The sequence below is a fragment of the Sus scrofa genome, chromosome 16, assembly GCF_000003025.6.
Source record: "Sus scrofa isolate TJ Tabasco breed Duroc chromosome 16, Sscrofa11.1, whole genome shotgun sequence".
NCBI lineage: Eukaryota > Metazoa > Chordata > Mammalia > Artiodactyla > Suidae > Sus > Sus scrofa.
The window spans coordinates 6,144,232-6,159,818 of record NC_010458.4 but is presented as its reverse complement, the minus strand read 5'-3'; the positions used below and the strand labels follow the sequence as shown (position 1 = coordinate 6,159,818).

General features: G+C 45.9%; 1 protein-coding gene across 1 annotated transcript in view; it reads left to right on the top strand.

Annotated features, from left to right (window-relative positions):
• Window positions 14,334-15,587, top strand: part of MYO10 (myosin X) — a 238,375-nt gene continuing 237,121 nt past the window's right edge. The window contains exon 1 of the mRNA XM_005672397.3: window positions 14,334-14,873. Coding sequence (XP_005672454.2) covers window positions 14,853-14,873 — 21 coding nt within the window. The 5' untranslated portion in view covers window positions 14,334-14,852. The remainder of the gene's footprint in view (window positions 14,874-15,587) is intronic.

Here is a 15,587-nt window from a genome sequence, read left to right as displayed (position 1 = left end):
TCTTTTGCCTCCTTAGCCTGTGACAGTTTCTGCCTTTCCTTATTTTTTGTTTGCTTGTTTATTTGTTTTTTGTCTTTTTAGGGTCGCACCCAGAGCATACGGAAGTTCCCAGGCTAGGGGCAGAATCAGAGGTGTAGCTACCTCAACCCACTGAGCAAGGCCAGGGATTGAACCTGCGTCCTCATGGATACTAGTCAGATTTGTTTCCTCTGAACCACAATGGGAACTCCCTGTTTTTCTTGTTTTTGATGACAGTTTGAAGAGTATTTTTGTAGAATGTACAAGTATTTTTATAGACTGTCTCTCAATTCAGATATACATGAATTTTCAAAGATGCCCATGTACCCAACATAACAAGGTGTTGGTGGTAAGAGAGGTGCCATCTATTCAACATGGTGCTGGAGGAGGAAGACTATCCTCTGACCCCACCCTTTGATTTTACAAGGTACCCACCGTACTGCAAATAAATTCCTTTCCCCCTTAAATTTGCCAGGGCTGGGTTTCTAGATTAATTCAAAGAGCCCCATGACTAATTCACAACCCATAATATATCTCCCTGTCTCTGTTCTTACCACTATGCCTCCAGTGCCTTTTCCTGACAACATCAAATTAATATATTTTTAACAAATTGAGATTCCTGCAAAACTTTTCATGATTTTATTTGCGTCCTTCTTGGCACTTATTCAGGTGCTAGTGCCCAGACCACTGATATTTTATTTCTTGCTGAATCTTGTTTTCTCTTGCAATTTCTCTGTTTGTTCTGGTGCAGTGATCAGAGCCAAGGGGTTTGGTATGAGCAGGGGGTGGCAAAGACAGAACGCTGCATCCCAAAGGCGAAGCAGCTGAAGAGGGTGATTTCCAAGAGAGGTAAGAGGCCAGGGAGATAGGTGTGGGGGGCAAGGACTTGCAAGTGTTCCTGCCAGATCCCCGCTATGAAAACACAGGCGCTGCTGCTGGCCAGGCAGGACAACAGGCTCAACACACTCTGGCCCGCTACCAGTATAGGGTCAAGTGTGGATCGAACGAAACTTGTTCCATTCATTGTCTTAAAAAAAAAAAAAAGAGGAAAGGAAATTAACATTTTTTTGCACCTACCAGGTGTCAGGCCTTGTGTTGATGCTTTCCCTAGCTTATTCAGTCCTGGGAATTACAGGCTTGTTTTCCAGCCTCACACTAAACAAATGGCCAAGTTCAAAGTTGTAACGTCTGATTTCGAACCCAGGTCTGTCTTTCTCTCAAGTTCACGGTCTTTCCAGGGTAGGACAGAAGAAAGAGCACTGAGCTGTGGGCCACTGCTCAACAGTGGGGAGGTGGGCAATTGTCAGAATTCTGAGTTTCAATTTGCTCCTGTGCAAAATGGGTAGAAGGATACCTCCCTGGCTGATTCAATAATGCAAGCAAAGCTCTCGAGCAGCACCCAGCACACACTAGAGCTTGTGAATCCACTTTAGCCCTGAGTGGTAGAAGCAAGGCTAGTAGGACTGGTGTTAGGATTAGGCTGGGCCAGTGTCAACACTTGAGTGCTTTACTTAACAATTCTATCACTCCTTCACTATCACCCCTCTTTTACAACAGTGACAGACACTCCTCTGGGTGCTTGAGATACAGCAGGAGATAAAATAGACAAACCTCTGTTCCCAAGGAGCTGGCATTTTGGTGCTCCCTGGTGGCTCAGCAGGTTAAGGATCTGGCACCATCACTGCTGTTTCATGGGTTCGATCCCTAGCCCAGGAACTTCCACATGCAGCAGTGTGGTCAAAAAAAAGGTTGGGGGTGGGGAGCTGGCATTCCAATAGAGGAAGGCAGACAACAAGCACATAAACGCAATAAATAAGTAAGCCAGGGATCAGCAAATCTTTTAAAAGGACAAACATCAATATTTTAGGCTCTTTGAGCCAAAAGATCTCTGTTGCAACTATTCAACCCTTAGTGCAGAAGCAGTCATGGACAGTCTGTCAGTAAAGAAAGCTGGTTCTAATAAAACTGCATTTGAAGAAAAGATTTTGCATCAGGTTTGGCTCATGGACCTCAGTTTGCTGACTGCTGAGGAAAACAAAGAGAATGTAAGAGGATTTTCCTTTTTTTTTTTGTCTTTTTGCTATTTCTTTGGGCCGCTCCCGAGGCATATGGAGGTTCCCAGGCTAGGGGTTGAATCGGAGCTGTAGCCACCGGCCTACGCCAGAGCCACAGCAACACAGGATCCGAGCCGCGTCTGCAACCTACACCACAGCTCACGGCAACGCCGGATCGTTAACCCACTGAGCAAGGGCAGGGATCGAACCCGCAACCTCATGGTTCCTAGTCAGATTCGTTAACCACTGCGCCACGATGGGAACTCCCTGTAAGAGGATTTTCAAGAGTGATAAATGCTATGAAAAAATAGATAGAGAAACATAATACCTGTGATACCATGTGCCAGGTGTGTCAGTACAGAGGTAGACGGGCTGGTCAGAGGATACCTGAGCTGAGCTCTGAGCGAGGAGACAAGACAGCCATGAGGTTCATGGAAGGGGAAGGGAGATATTGCAGGTACAGGAAACACATGTGCAAAGGCCCTGAGGCAGGATCAAAATCTATAGAAGGCCAGTGGGGTTTTATCAACCTGAAAGGAACTGGTATTTGAAACTAAGTGTTAAGGAGTCCCTTGCAGTGTTTAAGAGCAACCTCAACAAGGTGTTGATTTACATTTTAAGATACCACTCCAGCTTCTGTGGAGCAGGGACATCATGGGCAACACTGACAGTGGAGAGACAGACAGTTGAGGGTGAAGGGACAACAAGGCAAGAGAGAGACAGACAGACAGAGACAGAGACAGAGACAGAAAGCCTTGAATGTGTTCTGCTGTGGAGGCTATGGGGTGGGAGCTGGAGGAGGATGTGGCTTCTTTGAGAGATTTAGAGATTGGGCTATTGCTGTGGGCTGATCAGAAAGGTCTGGTGGGGAACATGATGTTGGAGTCAGAAGGATAAAGAGGGTCAGGAAATATAGGGTCAGACATCACCAGGAAGAAGTGATGCATGCTCTCTGGTGGCAGCTGGAAATGAGTCCAAAGTGCAGGACTGTGGCTTCGAGAGAGAAGATGGAGGAGTCCCCATGTGGTTGCATCTGTGATCTCTGTGAGTGTGGGATCCCCAACCTAGTTTTTTTGCATCTCCTTCTTCTTTTTTCTTTTTTGGCCGTGCCCGAGGTATATGGAAGTTCCTGTGCCAGGGATCCAACCCAAGATGCAGCTGTAGCCTTTGCGCCATAGCTGCGGCAAACCTTGATCCTTAACCTACTGTGGCTGAGGTGGGGATTGAACTGGTGTCACCACAGAGATGAGCCAGATCATGATCCTGGTGCACCACAGTGGGAACTCCTGCATCTTCTTCTCTTGATGGCTTCCTGCTTACAGCTAACTTGGACCTGATTCTGCAACACAATGTATAGCCTCTGCCTTTCCTCCCCTAAACCCTCTTACCCTATGGTTTATAGCTGCCAGAATCCCTCCATCTCTTACTCTCTGAAGGCTGCAATACGCTGGCTTTTAAGATAACAATGAGTGAAGCTAGTACCTGTATCAGAGCAAAAGTGCAAATCGCTTGATCTCCCAGTTTGCTAAGGAGCTGAGCCTATGGAGGGCGCCTGATCTGAAAACTCCCTCATCCACTCTTCCCTCCATCTCAGGACCTCCATCATTCTTCATCTTCCTCTTGGATTCCAAAAATTCCCTTACCCACCCCCCTCCTATTTTGGTCTTTTTAGGGTTGCACCCATGGCATATGGAAATTCCTAGGCTAGGGGCTGAAACAGAGCTGTAGCCAGTGGCCTATGCCACAGTAACACCAGATCCAAGCTGGATCCTTAATGCACTGAGCAAGGCAGGGATCAAACCTGCATCCTCATGGATGCTAATCGGGTTCGTTAACCACTGAGCCACGATGGAAACTCCGTATCTAGCACTCTATGCTACTCTTATCTACACACTTGAAGTTAGTGGTGTCTACTCTATGTGATATGGTAGAAATAATAAATAATGATGTCCTTCTGTGCAACACTTGCTGACACCATGTTCAGTGAATCTCTGAAATAAGCCAAGGTGAGAGCATTTACACCATAGAAATTGGCAAAAGCTTCAGTGTAAATCAGGCTCTCCTTTCATAGAGTCAATTGTCTTGCATGCATTAGCATACCACTAGTTGTAAACTGACTTAATGGAAGGTTAAAACAAGTTTCCAGGTTTGTCTCCTGTAGCTCTACACACACACTCTGCCCTAAACATCCTTGGTACACTTGGCTAAATAATGCTTTTCATACCTTCAGAAATGTGCTTTCCTCTCTTCCCCACCTGCTGGAAGGCTCCTCATCCACTGAGACCTGGTTCAAGTGAAGCTCTCTGGGAGTTTTCTCCCTATATTAGTTTGCTTTTGGGTGTCATAACAAAATACCACTGATTGGGTGACAAAAGACAGAAGGATCTGCACACTTCTGAAGGTTAGGCGTCCAAGGTCAATGTATTGGCAGGGTTGGTTTCCTTGGAGGCCTCTCTCCTGGGCTTGCAGATGGCTGCCTTCCTGCTGTGTCCTCATATGATCTTTCTTCTGTGCAAGCATCCCTCATGTCGCTTTGTGTGTCCACATTTCCTCTTCTTCGGAGGACACCGGTCACACTGGATTAGAGCCCATCCTAATGGCCTTGTTTTTAATTAATCACCTTTAAAATGCTGTCTCTCCAAATACAGTCCATGCTAAGGTACCCAGAGTTAGGACTCGGGGGTGGAGGCGGGGGACATTATTCTGCCTCTAACCCTCCAATGGGCTGCGCTTTTTATTTTATAGTTCCCTTAAAACTCTGTGTATGTTTTTACTGCAGAAATTGCCAGCCATTTCCAAGTTATCTTTTAGTTTCTCTCTGCAGCTGGTCTCTTGATTTCCTTGGGGGCCCTGTCTTCCTCATCTTTATATCTTCTAATACCTGATATTACAGATAAAAAAATAAACATTTTAAAGAATAATAAAAAGAATGGAAGAGTAAATGAAGTTCTGCTCTGATAAAAGAAATGTGTAGTTTATTTTTCAAAATAAGAATAATGGTATGGGAGCTCCCTGGTGGCCTAGGGCTTAAGGATTTGGCATTGTCACTGCTGTGGCTCGGGTTCAATCCCTGGCCTGAGAACTTCTGCATGCCTTGGGCGCAGCCAAAAAAAAAAAAAAAAAGAATAACCATATGATTTTATAGATACTACAAACTCAGAACTTATAGAAAAGGGGTTAAGAATAAGTTTCAGTTGTCTTTGTCTTTGTTATCTAGAGGTAACATCCGTTGGACATTTCTGGTTTTTCTTGAAAGTGCTCTATATAATTCATTTTGTCAGATGGGAAGAGACAGGCAGCTGTTCCCTAGTATCTATTTGTTCCTTCTTCCAAGTAATAGTTTTTAGTGGGTAAATAAAAACCCAGAATACATACAACATTGCTCATTATTCCTTGTAGCTGGTTACGTTCTGGCCCATAGCGAGCAGGTGTGCTGTGGGACAATTCCTGGGAATCTGCTGTAAGAAACCATGGGGTGCTTTTTGCCCCCTCCATCAGCCTCCGCCCCACATGGCCTAATGCAGACTAGGAAGCTGAGGCTGCCTTCCTGAACTGCGAGGCCTGAGAGCCTCAGTGGCTCCCTGCAGAGAGAGCTGGAAGGAGTTGGTGTCCTTTGAAACTTTATTGGAACACCCCAACCTTCCAGGTTTTGTCCGCAAGAAAAAAATATAAACACGTCTATTTATAGCCACCATTTCTTTGTTTTTCTTAAACTTCTGTAGCCTACAGATGAAACATTTCATCTCATAACTTTTACTTACTCCTAACTCCCTATCAATAAATACAGATAGTATGGCGGATTAAAAATGGCCACAGAGGGAGTTCCCACTGGGGTGCAGTGGGTTAAGAACCTGACTGCAGTGGCTCTTCAGAGGTGGGGGTTCAATCCCCAGCCCAGTGCAATGGGTCAAAGTATCCTGTGTTGCTGCAACTGTGGCATAGGTCGCAGGTGTGGCTCCAATTCAATCTCTGGCCTGGGAACTTCTATCTGCCACCAGTGTGGCCATTAAAAAAATGGCCACAGAGGAGTATTTTGGTGGTTCCTCAAAAAGGGAAACACAGAATTACCACATGACTCATCAATTCCATTCCTAGGTGTATATCCCAAAGAACTGAAAACAGGCGTACAAGAATTCATAATGGCCCTATCCACAACAGTCATAACATGGAACAAACTGAATGTCCATCAAATGACAAATGAATACACAAAATGTGGTCTATTTATACTATGGAATATTAGCCACAAAAAGAAAAGAAGTATTGATACATGCTACAACATAGATGAACCTTAAAAACATTACGCTGAGTGAAAGAGGACAGCCACAAAAGGTATGCATGATTCCATTTACACGAAATATCCAGAATAGACTAGTCCCTGGAGACAAACTGCAAGTCAGTGATTGCCAGACGCTGGGGGTGGGTGTGAATCTGAGTCGCTGCTTAAGAGTTACGAGGTTATCTTCTGAGGTGATGAAAATATTCTGGAACTAGATAGATGGTTGGGAACATTGTGAATGTCACTGTATACTTTAAAATGGTGAATGTGGTGTTTTGTAAATTTTAGCACTCTCCTTACCCCCCTCTTTCTTTAAAAAAAAAAACAAACAAACAATGGCTACAGATGTTCTGCAGTTTGTTCCATGAAGAGAGTCTGGAGGGGGTGGGGGAAGGGAGTGGGATGGACGGAGAGTTTGGGGTGAGTAGATACAAGTTATTACATTTAGACTAGATGGGCAATGAGGTCCTGCTGTATAGCACAGGGAACTACATACAATCTCCTGGGATAGATCATGATGGAAAATAATATTTCAAAAAAAGGAATGCGTGTGTGTGTGTGTGTGTGTGTGTGTGTGACTGAGTTACTTTGCTGTACAGTAGGAATTGGCACAACATTTTAAATCAACTATATTTTAATAAAAAAAAATGTTTTAGGAGTTCCCGTCATGGCGCAGTGGTTAACGAATCCGACTAGGAACCATGAGGTTGCGGGTTTGATCCGTGCCCTTGCTCAGTGGGTTAAGTGGGTTAAGGATCCGGCGTTGCCGTGAGCTGTGGTGTAGGTTGTGGATGAGGCTTGGATCCCGCGTTGCTGTGGCTCTGGCGTAGGCCGGTGGCTACAGCTCCGATTCGACCCCTAGCCTGGGAACCTCCATATGCTGTGGGAGCGGCCCAAGAAATGGCAAAAAGACAAAAAAAAAAAAATGTTTTAAAAAGAAAAAAGAGAGTCTGAAATGTGGGATGGTCTTATGTCAGGCTTTGACCACTAAAATGTGGCAGGAGCAATGTCATGTGACATCTTTGGAAGTTCTCAAAAGGTGTTAACAGTCCTATTCTTGCCTGAATGAAATCCTGAGTCCTCCATGGTATGAAGAAAAACCAGGGAGAGAGTGGCCAGCTGTCCCGGATGCCCAGAGAGGTGCGTGCCCCAGGAAGATGACTGTGTCCCATCACCAGCCACAGCTGGCACCCATCTGCCTGCAGCTGCCTCTGAGAACCTAGGTGACAGCAGCAGTCAGGCCCAGTTAGGCCACAGACTTGTGAGAAGTAATAAGTTGTTGTCTGAAGCCACTTAGTTGTAGGGGTCTGGTTACACAGAAAGAGATAACTCACACAAACATATGCTGCTCTGTGCATTTACCAGAAATTACTCAACCCATCTGCAGAGGGCCACTTTAGGTTGTGTCTAGCTTTTAAACTATTCTAAACAACTCTATCCTGGACATTCTTATATAAACAATTTTCTGCACTTATCTAATTTTTCCCTAATACTCTCAGCAGCAGCATACTTGCATTGAATGAAAACTTGAAGGAAAAAAAGTTCCAAACATAATATTACTGTTGTTATTTTTAGGGCGGCACCTGCGGCATACAGAAGTTCCCAGGCTAGGGGTTGAATCAGAACTCTAGCCACTGGCCTATGCCACAGCCCCAGTAATGTCAGATTCAAGCTATTGGCAATGCCAGATCCTTAACCCATGGAGTGGGGCCAGGGATCGAACTCCCATCCTCATGGATACCAGTTGGGTTTGTTACCGCTAAGCCACAACAGGAACTTCTAGAGAATTTAAGCAAGAGGAGATTTATGAAAAAGTATTACAAATCTTGCCATATCATTGGAAGAGCCAAAGAAATGAGTTTTAGGCTAAGTTCCAGAAACAATTCTTAGAACCCATGCACCAAGCAGGCCTGGCTGGTCAGTGGCTGCTTCAACTACCAACTTAAGAACCCTGCTGGGGCAATCTGGGCGTGAAGTCCCCACAGCTGAGTCCCCAAAATACCCTGTGCCCCCAACTGTGACACCAACACTGATGCTCTGAGCCTCTCCTGTGTCCTCACGTAGTTTGTTCCTTAAAAAGGAATCTTGAGTTACACCTTGAGTGGATGCATCTCCTTGGTAGAATTGAAGTCACGGTGTTTAGAGCAAAGGAAGCCTGAAGATTCGCCATTGGTTTGGAAGGATTCCCAAGATGGGAACACTCTTGGCATGTGGATAGGGTCATCGGAAGTTATAGGGCAGCCCCGAATGGCAGATATCTACTCATCAAGATGACTGAATTATGATGATTCCATTAGTAAAGGGAGTCTGGTGAAAGTGGATGAGGAGAGTGAATAAGCATTGGCTTGGGCACGTGCAGAATGAAAAGGACCTCACTAGAAAAAAATCCAGCAGAGGGTTGGAAATATGGGGCTGGGACTTTCAGCTTAACTTATAGATTTGGGAATCATTTACGAAGAGATGGCAGCTGACGTACTGAGAATTGATGGCAAGAATGTAAGAGTGAAGAAGAGAAGAGATTGACCATATTTTGGAGGAGGGAGAGAGGAGAGGAGACTACAAAGGTGACAGAGAATGAGGTCAAAAAATGGGAGGACCAGACAAATGGAGTGTCATAAAAGCTAGGCTATACAATTTTGGGGGCCCCATGCAAAATGGAAAAAGTAGGACTGCTGATTCAAAAATCATTTGAATTTTAAGTTAATACAGTAGAGTATGAAACAAAGATCAGGGCACCTTCTGGGCTTAGGGTCCTGAGTAACTAACTCTTCTGCTGGGCACTGATGAAACTGGTCCCAAAGCTATGAGGTGGGAGTTTCAAAAGAGAGGCAATGTCAAGTAGGATGCAATTTGAGAACAGGCTGTTGAATTTGATTATTTTGGGTGATCTTCAAGAAAATGGGGTTACAATCTCCAATCACAATGCGGTGATGAGTAAATTGCTTGGGGATGAAGTGTAGACAGGTAAAAGTCAGGGGGTTGAAGAGATGGCCCAGTAGTTCAGGGAGCAGTTGGGTCAAGAAACAATCATTTTCAGATGGAATAGACACAGTCATATTCATTGGCTTGGATAACGTGAGCAGGAAAGATTGAGGATGTAAGAAGAGGGGGCAGATAACAAGAAGTGAGAGCCCATGGTTTGGAAATGGTAAACATGTTTTGATTAACAACAGAGGTGGAGAGATGGTAAAAGTTGGAAGGTCAGCCTTGGAGCCACCCTGGTCTCAGAAAAGAGAGGGAGTGTGAAAATACAAAGAAATCAGGAGAAAACTGGAGATTTCAGACATACCCCAAATGGGCAGAATATATCATCATGGAGGGTTTCTTAGATCTTTATACCATTTATTTATCACACCCAATAGGATAGGACAAAGCACTTTTTTTTTTTTTTTTTTTTTTTTTTTTTTTTGAGGGCCAAACCCACAGCATATGGAAGTTCCCAGGCTAGGGGATAGAATTGGAGCAACAACTGCCGGCCTACGCTATAGCCACAGCAACTGGGTATCTGAGCTGCTTCTGCGACCTACACCATAGCTCACAGCAATGCCAGGTTCCTGACCCACTGAGGGAGGCTAGGGGTAGAACCCACATCCTTATGGATACTAGTTGGATTTGTTTCCACCGAGCCACGATGGGAACTCCAGGACACAGCACTTTAAATGGAAATGGATTAATTTATGAAAACAGCTTTCTTTGTGTGGGATATCAATTGAGAAGGCATTCATGGTGTCCTGTGAAATAATGGAGGTGGTTGGCATTGACGGCCCATTAAAGACGCTCTATTGAGGCAAATTACATCTGAGCTGTAGCTCATCTTGTTTAGAAGAATGATGGCTAGCAAATCAGTTTTTTGAGTGTCTTACACATCCTTTATTTCTCTGTTTATTCTTTTGCACTTGTTCAATTCTACTACAATGTGAAACATTTCAGGTATTTTTTTCCACTGATTTTTATCCTTTCTAAAGAAACCTTTCATAATTGCTTTAAGTTTCACATGGAAAAAAAAAAGAAAAACTTCCTTGAGGGCTTTTGAATTGTAAGTTATGAGAAATAAAAGGAACAACTGTTTAAAAATTTAAAGAACATGAAAAGATTCCCTTAATTTTTGTTCGTTCAAAAGGCAAAAATGTGCATTTTTAAACATCCAAGACTATAAGTGAACTGAAAGGAACTGCTGTTTAGTTAAGCATGAAAAACAGGATTTTAAGGTTGTGTCAGTTATTAACTTCTAATTTGTGTGAAAGAAACTCCAGAAGTTTTTCTTCCCGTAACTAACAATTAAACCATTAGTCTGACTGGAGCAATTAGAGCTGAATATTTTATGAAAACAAAGGTAATGAAGAAGACTCCATACACCAAGATACATCCAGATTAGGAAGCGCTGGCCACCAAGAGAACAACAGCAAAGGAACTCAGTTCGAAATCATGAAGGCAATTAGGACAACCCATTTCAACTAAAAACAACAAACATGGTGGAGACAAAAGCAGAAGAAGATGTAGTATTTCATTCACAAACATACACATATGTAAATCTCCTTATGCTCTCTTTTATATACAAATACATTTTTGTTACTTACGGATTAATTTTTGCTGCTGAAAAAGAGAGCATAACGAGCTTTTTTTTTTTTTATTTTGCAAATGTAACACCATGACCATGTTTGAGAAATAAGTAGGATAATTAAAAGGAACTTGGCCTCTGAGAAATGTGCCCATTCTGGCATTAACATTCTTGAGCCTCTAATGGTCATTTCTCAAAGAGCAGGGTTTAATGTTTTAGCCCAAACAGCTTTGAGCAATGGGTAACACAGCTCCCTGAAAGGAAGCACTTAACTTTTCAAAAAATGGTAATAAGCGGATATTCTTAGAAATCTATTGAGTTAAAATGTTTCCCTTGCTCTGTTCAATTATGCCAAAGCCCTTGTAAATTTAAATATTCCTTTTAAACAACCGATTCCACCCCAAGTACTTGAAAGTTAGCAATCCTGTTTAGAATACCTAAAATAACATGCTCTTTGCTGCTCAGCAAAGAGAATCGTACTGCTGGAGTTCATCTTTACACCTTTTTTGAGACTGTGCATTTTTTACACATAAAATCCTATGAATTCTGACAACCTAAAGCAATGATCCTCAAACTCAGGATTGTCTTCTTGGGTGGTAACTAAGATGCAGACTCTTAGGCACTTAGCCCACCCCTGAGATTCAGAGTCATGGGTTTTAGGTTTGTTTGCCTTTCTAACAAGTGTCCTAGAGAATTTTGAAAAAGTGATGTAAACTTTTTAAAGAAATATAATTCAGTAAATTTCAACTCTTAGGTATTGGCTTTGGCTCACAAATCTTTTATAAGACAAGTTAGGGGTATGTAGTTATTAACCGTATCTCTTTTTTTTTTTTTTGTCTTTTTAGGGCCACATCCAAGGCATATGGAGTTCCCAGGCTAGGGGCTGAATTGGAGCTGCAGCTGCTGGCCTGCACCACAGCAACACCAGATCTGAGCTGTGTCTGTGACCCACGCCACAGCTCACAGCAACGCGGGATCCCTAACCCGCTTAGCGCGGTCAGGGAGAGAACCTGAGTCCTTATGGCTACTAGTCAGGTTCATTACCACTGAGCCACAAAGGGAACTCTCTTAACCGTATCTTCCTAATCAATAGGGAAGTGACTTTTTAAAAATTAATACTCTATTTTCTTGAGCAGTTCTGCCTTTATAGAAAAACTGAGGGTATCCCAGTTTCTTCTATTGTTAGCATGCTATATTAGGGTGGCACAGTTGCTACAGTTGATGAGCCAGTATTGGAAAGTGACTGAAATGACATGGCCAAGGCTGGGCTAATGCTGGTAGCCAAGCCACACCCACACTTGAACAAGCTGCCTGGTGGTACTACTTTCTCTTGAAAGATGTTCTTTACAGATTACCATCATAATGACTCTAATTGTTCTGTGACAGTATCTGAACACAGGTGGCAGTGGGACTCATTTGACTAAGCACTTTGATTGGTGCCTGGGATGGTTGGTCTTTATCCTGGGCTTCATCTTAACACTCTGACCCACCTGGCACACAATCATTAATGGCTTACTTGTGTAAAACTGTGAAACAGGGCAATCCCAAAGCACTGTATCAAAAATTAATCCACCTTGACCCTTTCCAAAGCAAAGTGGAGTGGACACAATGATATTAATGCTGAGATAGGTTACAAACACACTTAAATTTTCACAGGAGGTTTACAGAGAGATGCTTCATTCATTCATTCTCTGAGACAGGTTGGGGATACCAATTTGAAAGAACAGTCCCCCCCCCCTTTTTTTTTTCTTTTTAGGGCTGTACCTGTGGCCTATGGAAGTTCCCAGGCTAGGGGTCGACATGGTGCTGCTTCTGCCCACCTAAGCCACAGCCACAGCAGCACCAGATCCGAGGAGCATCTGTGACTCACACTGCAGTTTGCGGCAACAACAGATCCTTAATCCACTTACTGAGGCCAGTGACCAATCCCACATCCTCATGGATACTGCGAGGTTCTTAACCTGCTGAGCCACAGCAGGAGCTCCACAGTTTCCTCTCTTGAGCTTTGACTCTGCCAACTGAAGATGAGTAGGACACCAATAAAAACCCCTGGACATGATGTAGGTTTACCTCAATACGCCATAGTTTCTCCAGTAGCCTTAGGAATAAGCCACACCCAGTGGTTAGGTGGAGCTGGAATTATGATGAATGGCTGGGCATCTCTGGGCAAGCTTCCCCTTGAAGATGTGACTTTTCGACTTGAGTTTTAAAGGATGAGTAGCAGTTGGCAAATCCCCTAGAGAGAGCTTCTCAAACCATTTGTGGTGAAGAACCAGCCGTGTTTTTGTTTTTTTGTTTGTTTGTTTGTTTTTCCCCTCCCCAATCTGTCAAGTACCCATAGGACAACCCTGGAGTGCCAGGTATGACTTACTACGAGTCTGACAATACCCAAAATGGTTTGCACTCGGTTCAAAGCGTTCACCGATCACGTGCTTGTATATCAGCGGCATTTTGAAATTGCTACAAAAGTGTCTAAACCTTTGCTCTCAATTTCTCCCCTCATTACAGACAGGTTCCAAACAGTTTGCAAAACAGTACAAGGTTGGGTGTCCGAAAGCACCTGAAAGCCTGCTGAAAATGCAGCTTATGGATTCTCACCCCACAGAATTCCGACCTGCAGCTCAACAAGATTCGCAGGTGATTCCTGTGCACTCTAAAGTTTGAGGACCTGCCCTAGAGGAAACTAACACTCAGTACCGGGGCGGGGGGAAGGGTTGAGCCTTCATTCATCTCCCTTCCGTTTGGCTATCTGCTTCCTTTAGGTCCAGGAAAGGGTTACATTTTTAGGGTGCAATTGGCCACGTCCTCTTCCAATTTACAAAACTACATTTTCTGGCTCCAATGAAAAAGTCTTTTAACCTAACAGCAGGAGAGAAACTCCACACGGGAAGGCAGCTTCCAGAAATTCTGATTAGCCTCGGTTCTCCGCTTTGATTTGGCCCAACAGCCAGGGCAGCTTCGCGGACCACGCTTCCATTGCCTGGGTCGCTCATCTGCCGACGCATTAATGAGATCCGTGCTTAGCCGGTTCCAGGGTCTGCCAAAGATCAAAGGCACACAAAAAAGTCCCCCAACCCCTCCTCCTCGGTGACTATTTGGTCTCTATCACCAGAAGGAAGAGTCAACTCCCCCGCCCTCAACTAGGTGGGGAGGCTGGGAGGCGGAAGGGCGGGGATGTAAGGGGAGCCTATCAGGCCCCGCCTTCCCCGCCCGCCTCGGAGCCTGAGGCAGCCGGAGGAGCAGGGTGGGAGGGGACCCGGAGAAGATGGGGGCGGGGTGCGCCGCCGGGTGGGGCAGAACCCTGCGGAAGCGCGGGGAGGAGTGGGCTCCTGCAGGGGCGTGGCGTGGCGTGGCAGACCGGGCAGGGTGGGCGGGGCTCAGCGCTCGGTGGGGCGGGGCGAGGGGAGCGAGTGGGCGGGGCCGGACGAGCGGGCGGGGCTGGCCGTGCGCTCCTGTCCGCAAGTCTCCGTGCGGCTGTGAGCCGGTTGAGCCCTGGCGCCCGAATATTCACCGCTGCAGTGCTCGCGCGGGGAGAGCAACTCCGGGCTCGCTTTGTGGCCGCTGTTCCCCTGCCCGCCCCGAGCGCCTCCCGCCGGAGGGCAGAGGGAGGGGGCGCGCTCCCCAGCTCCCCGCCACCCTCCCCCAGCCGCGGGGGAAGAATGTGCCACCAGCTGTTCTCCGCTTGCTAGCGCAGCGCCCAGGAGTGAGGAACTTGGAGAAAGAGACAAAGGCTGCAGTTGGGACGAATGAGTTAGAGACTTGGGTTTGGGCAAACAAAAGGTGCGAAAGACAATAAGGGGAAAAAGCGATGGCAGTGGGGGAGCTCCGCGGGGTCAAGTTGCTGGGAATCGCGCCGTGACACGCATGGTTTCCCCGGACCTTCTGTTGGGCTGACTTCCTCGAGCTGGAAGCCGGACTCGGGCAAGTTGGGGAGCGCACGGGAACAATGGACAACTTCTTTCCCGAGGTGAGTGCGCTAGCGGCCGGGAGGGCGGACGCCGGCGTCCTGGCCCAGCTCGGGCTGCGTTCCGGGAGCCGGGCGCGGGCTCCCTTCCTGCCCAGACCTGGCCTCCGGGGAGGGAGGGATGTGCCCGCGGCGCAGCGCGCACACTTGCTACCGCGCGCGCTAAACCCGAGAGGGCGAAACTTTTTGGGAGTCGTCAGAAATCAACCCCCGGGGAGTCTCCGGCTGAGTAAGCCGAGGCAGGTTTTATTTTGTCCCGTGCTCTCAACTTGGCTCCGGTGAGCGAAGGTGAGCGTCCTTTTGCAGGAGTGGCCGGCTCCCCGGGTGTCCCAACGGCGCCCGGCGCTAGGTGAGGCGGCGGACGAGGGGCCTGGCCGGGAGGTCTGCATGCCCCACTTCCAGGGTGCCCAATAAAATATTCATCGGGGACGTGCCTTTCTCCAAGAAAGGGTCTGGTTTGGTATTTCCTTTGCAAAACGTGCCGGCTTCCTGTGAGAGGGGTGCAAACACTTCCAGTGGAGACGGCTTAATGAAGTGTGAGAAGGGGGAGGCGAGGGTTTAATCATTCACTGTGTTTTCTGCCTGTCGGACCTTTGGAGTCTAGGTTCTAATGCTCACCAAGAAGTGCTCTTTTTAGGATCTGAGATCATTCCGGACAGGGAGACAAAAAGAGTAGGAATTTGTGCGGACTGTTTTTGTAGATTTTAAATTCGAATG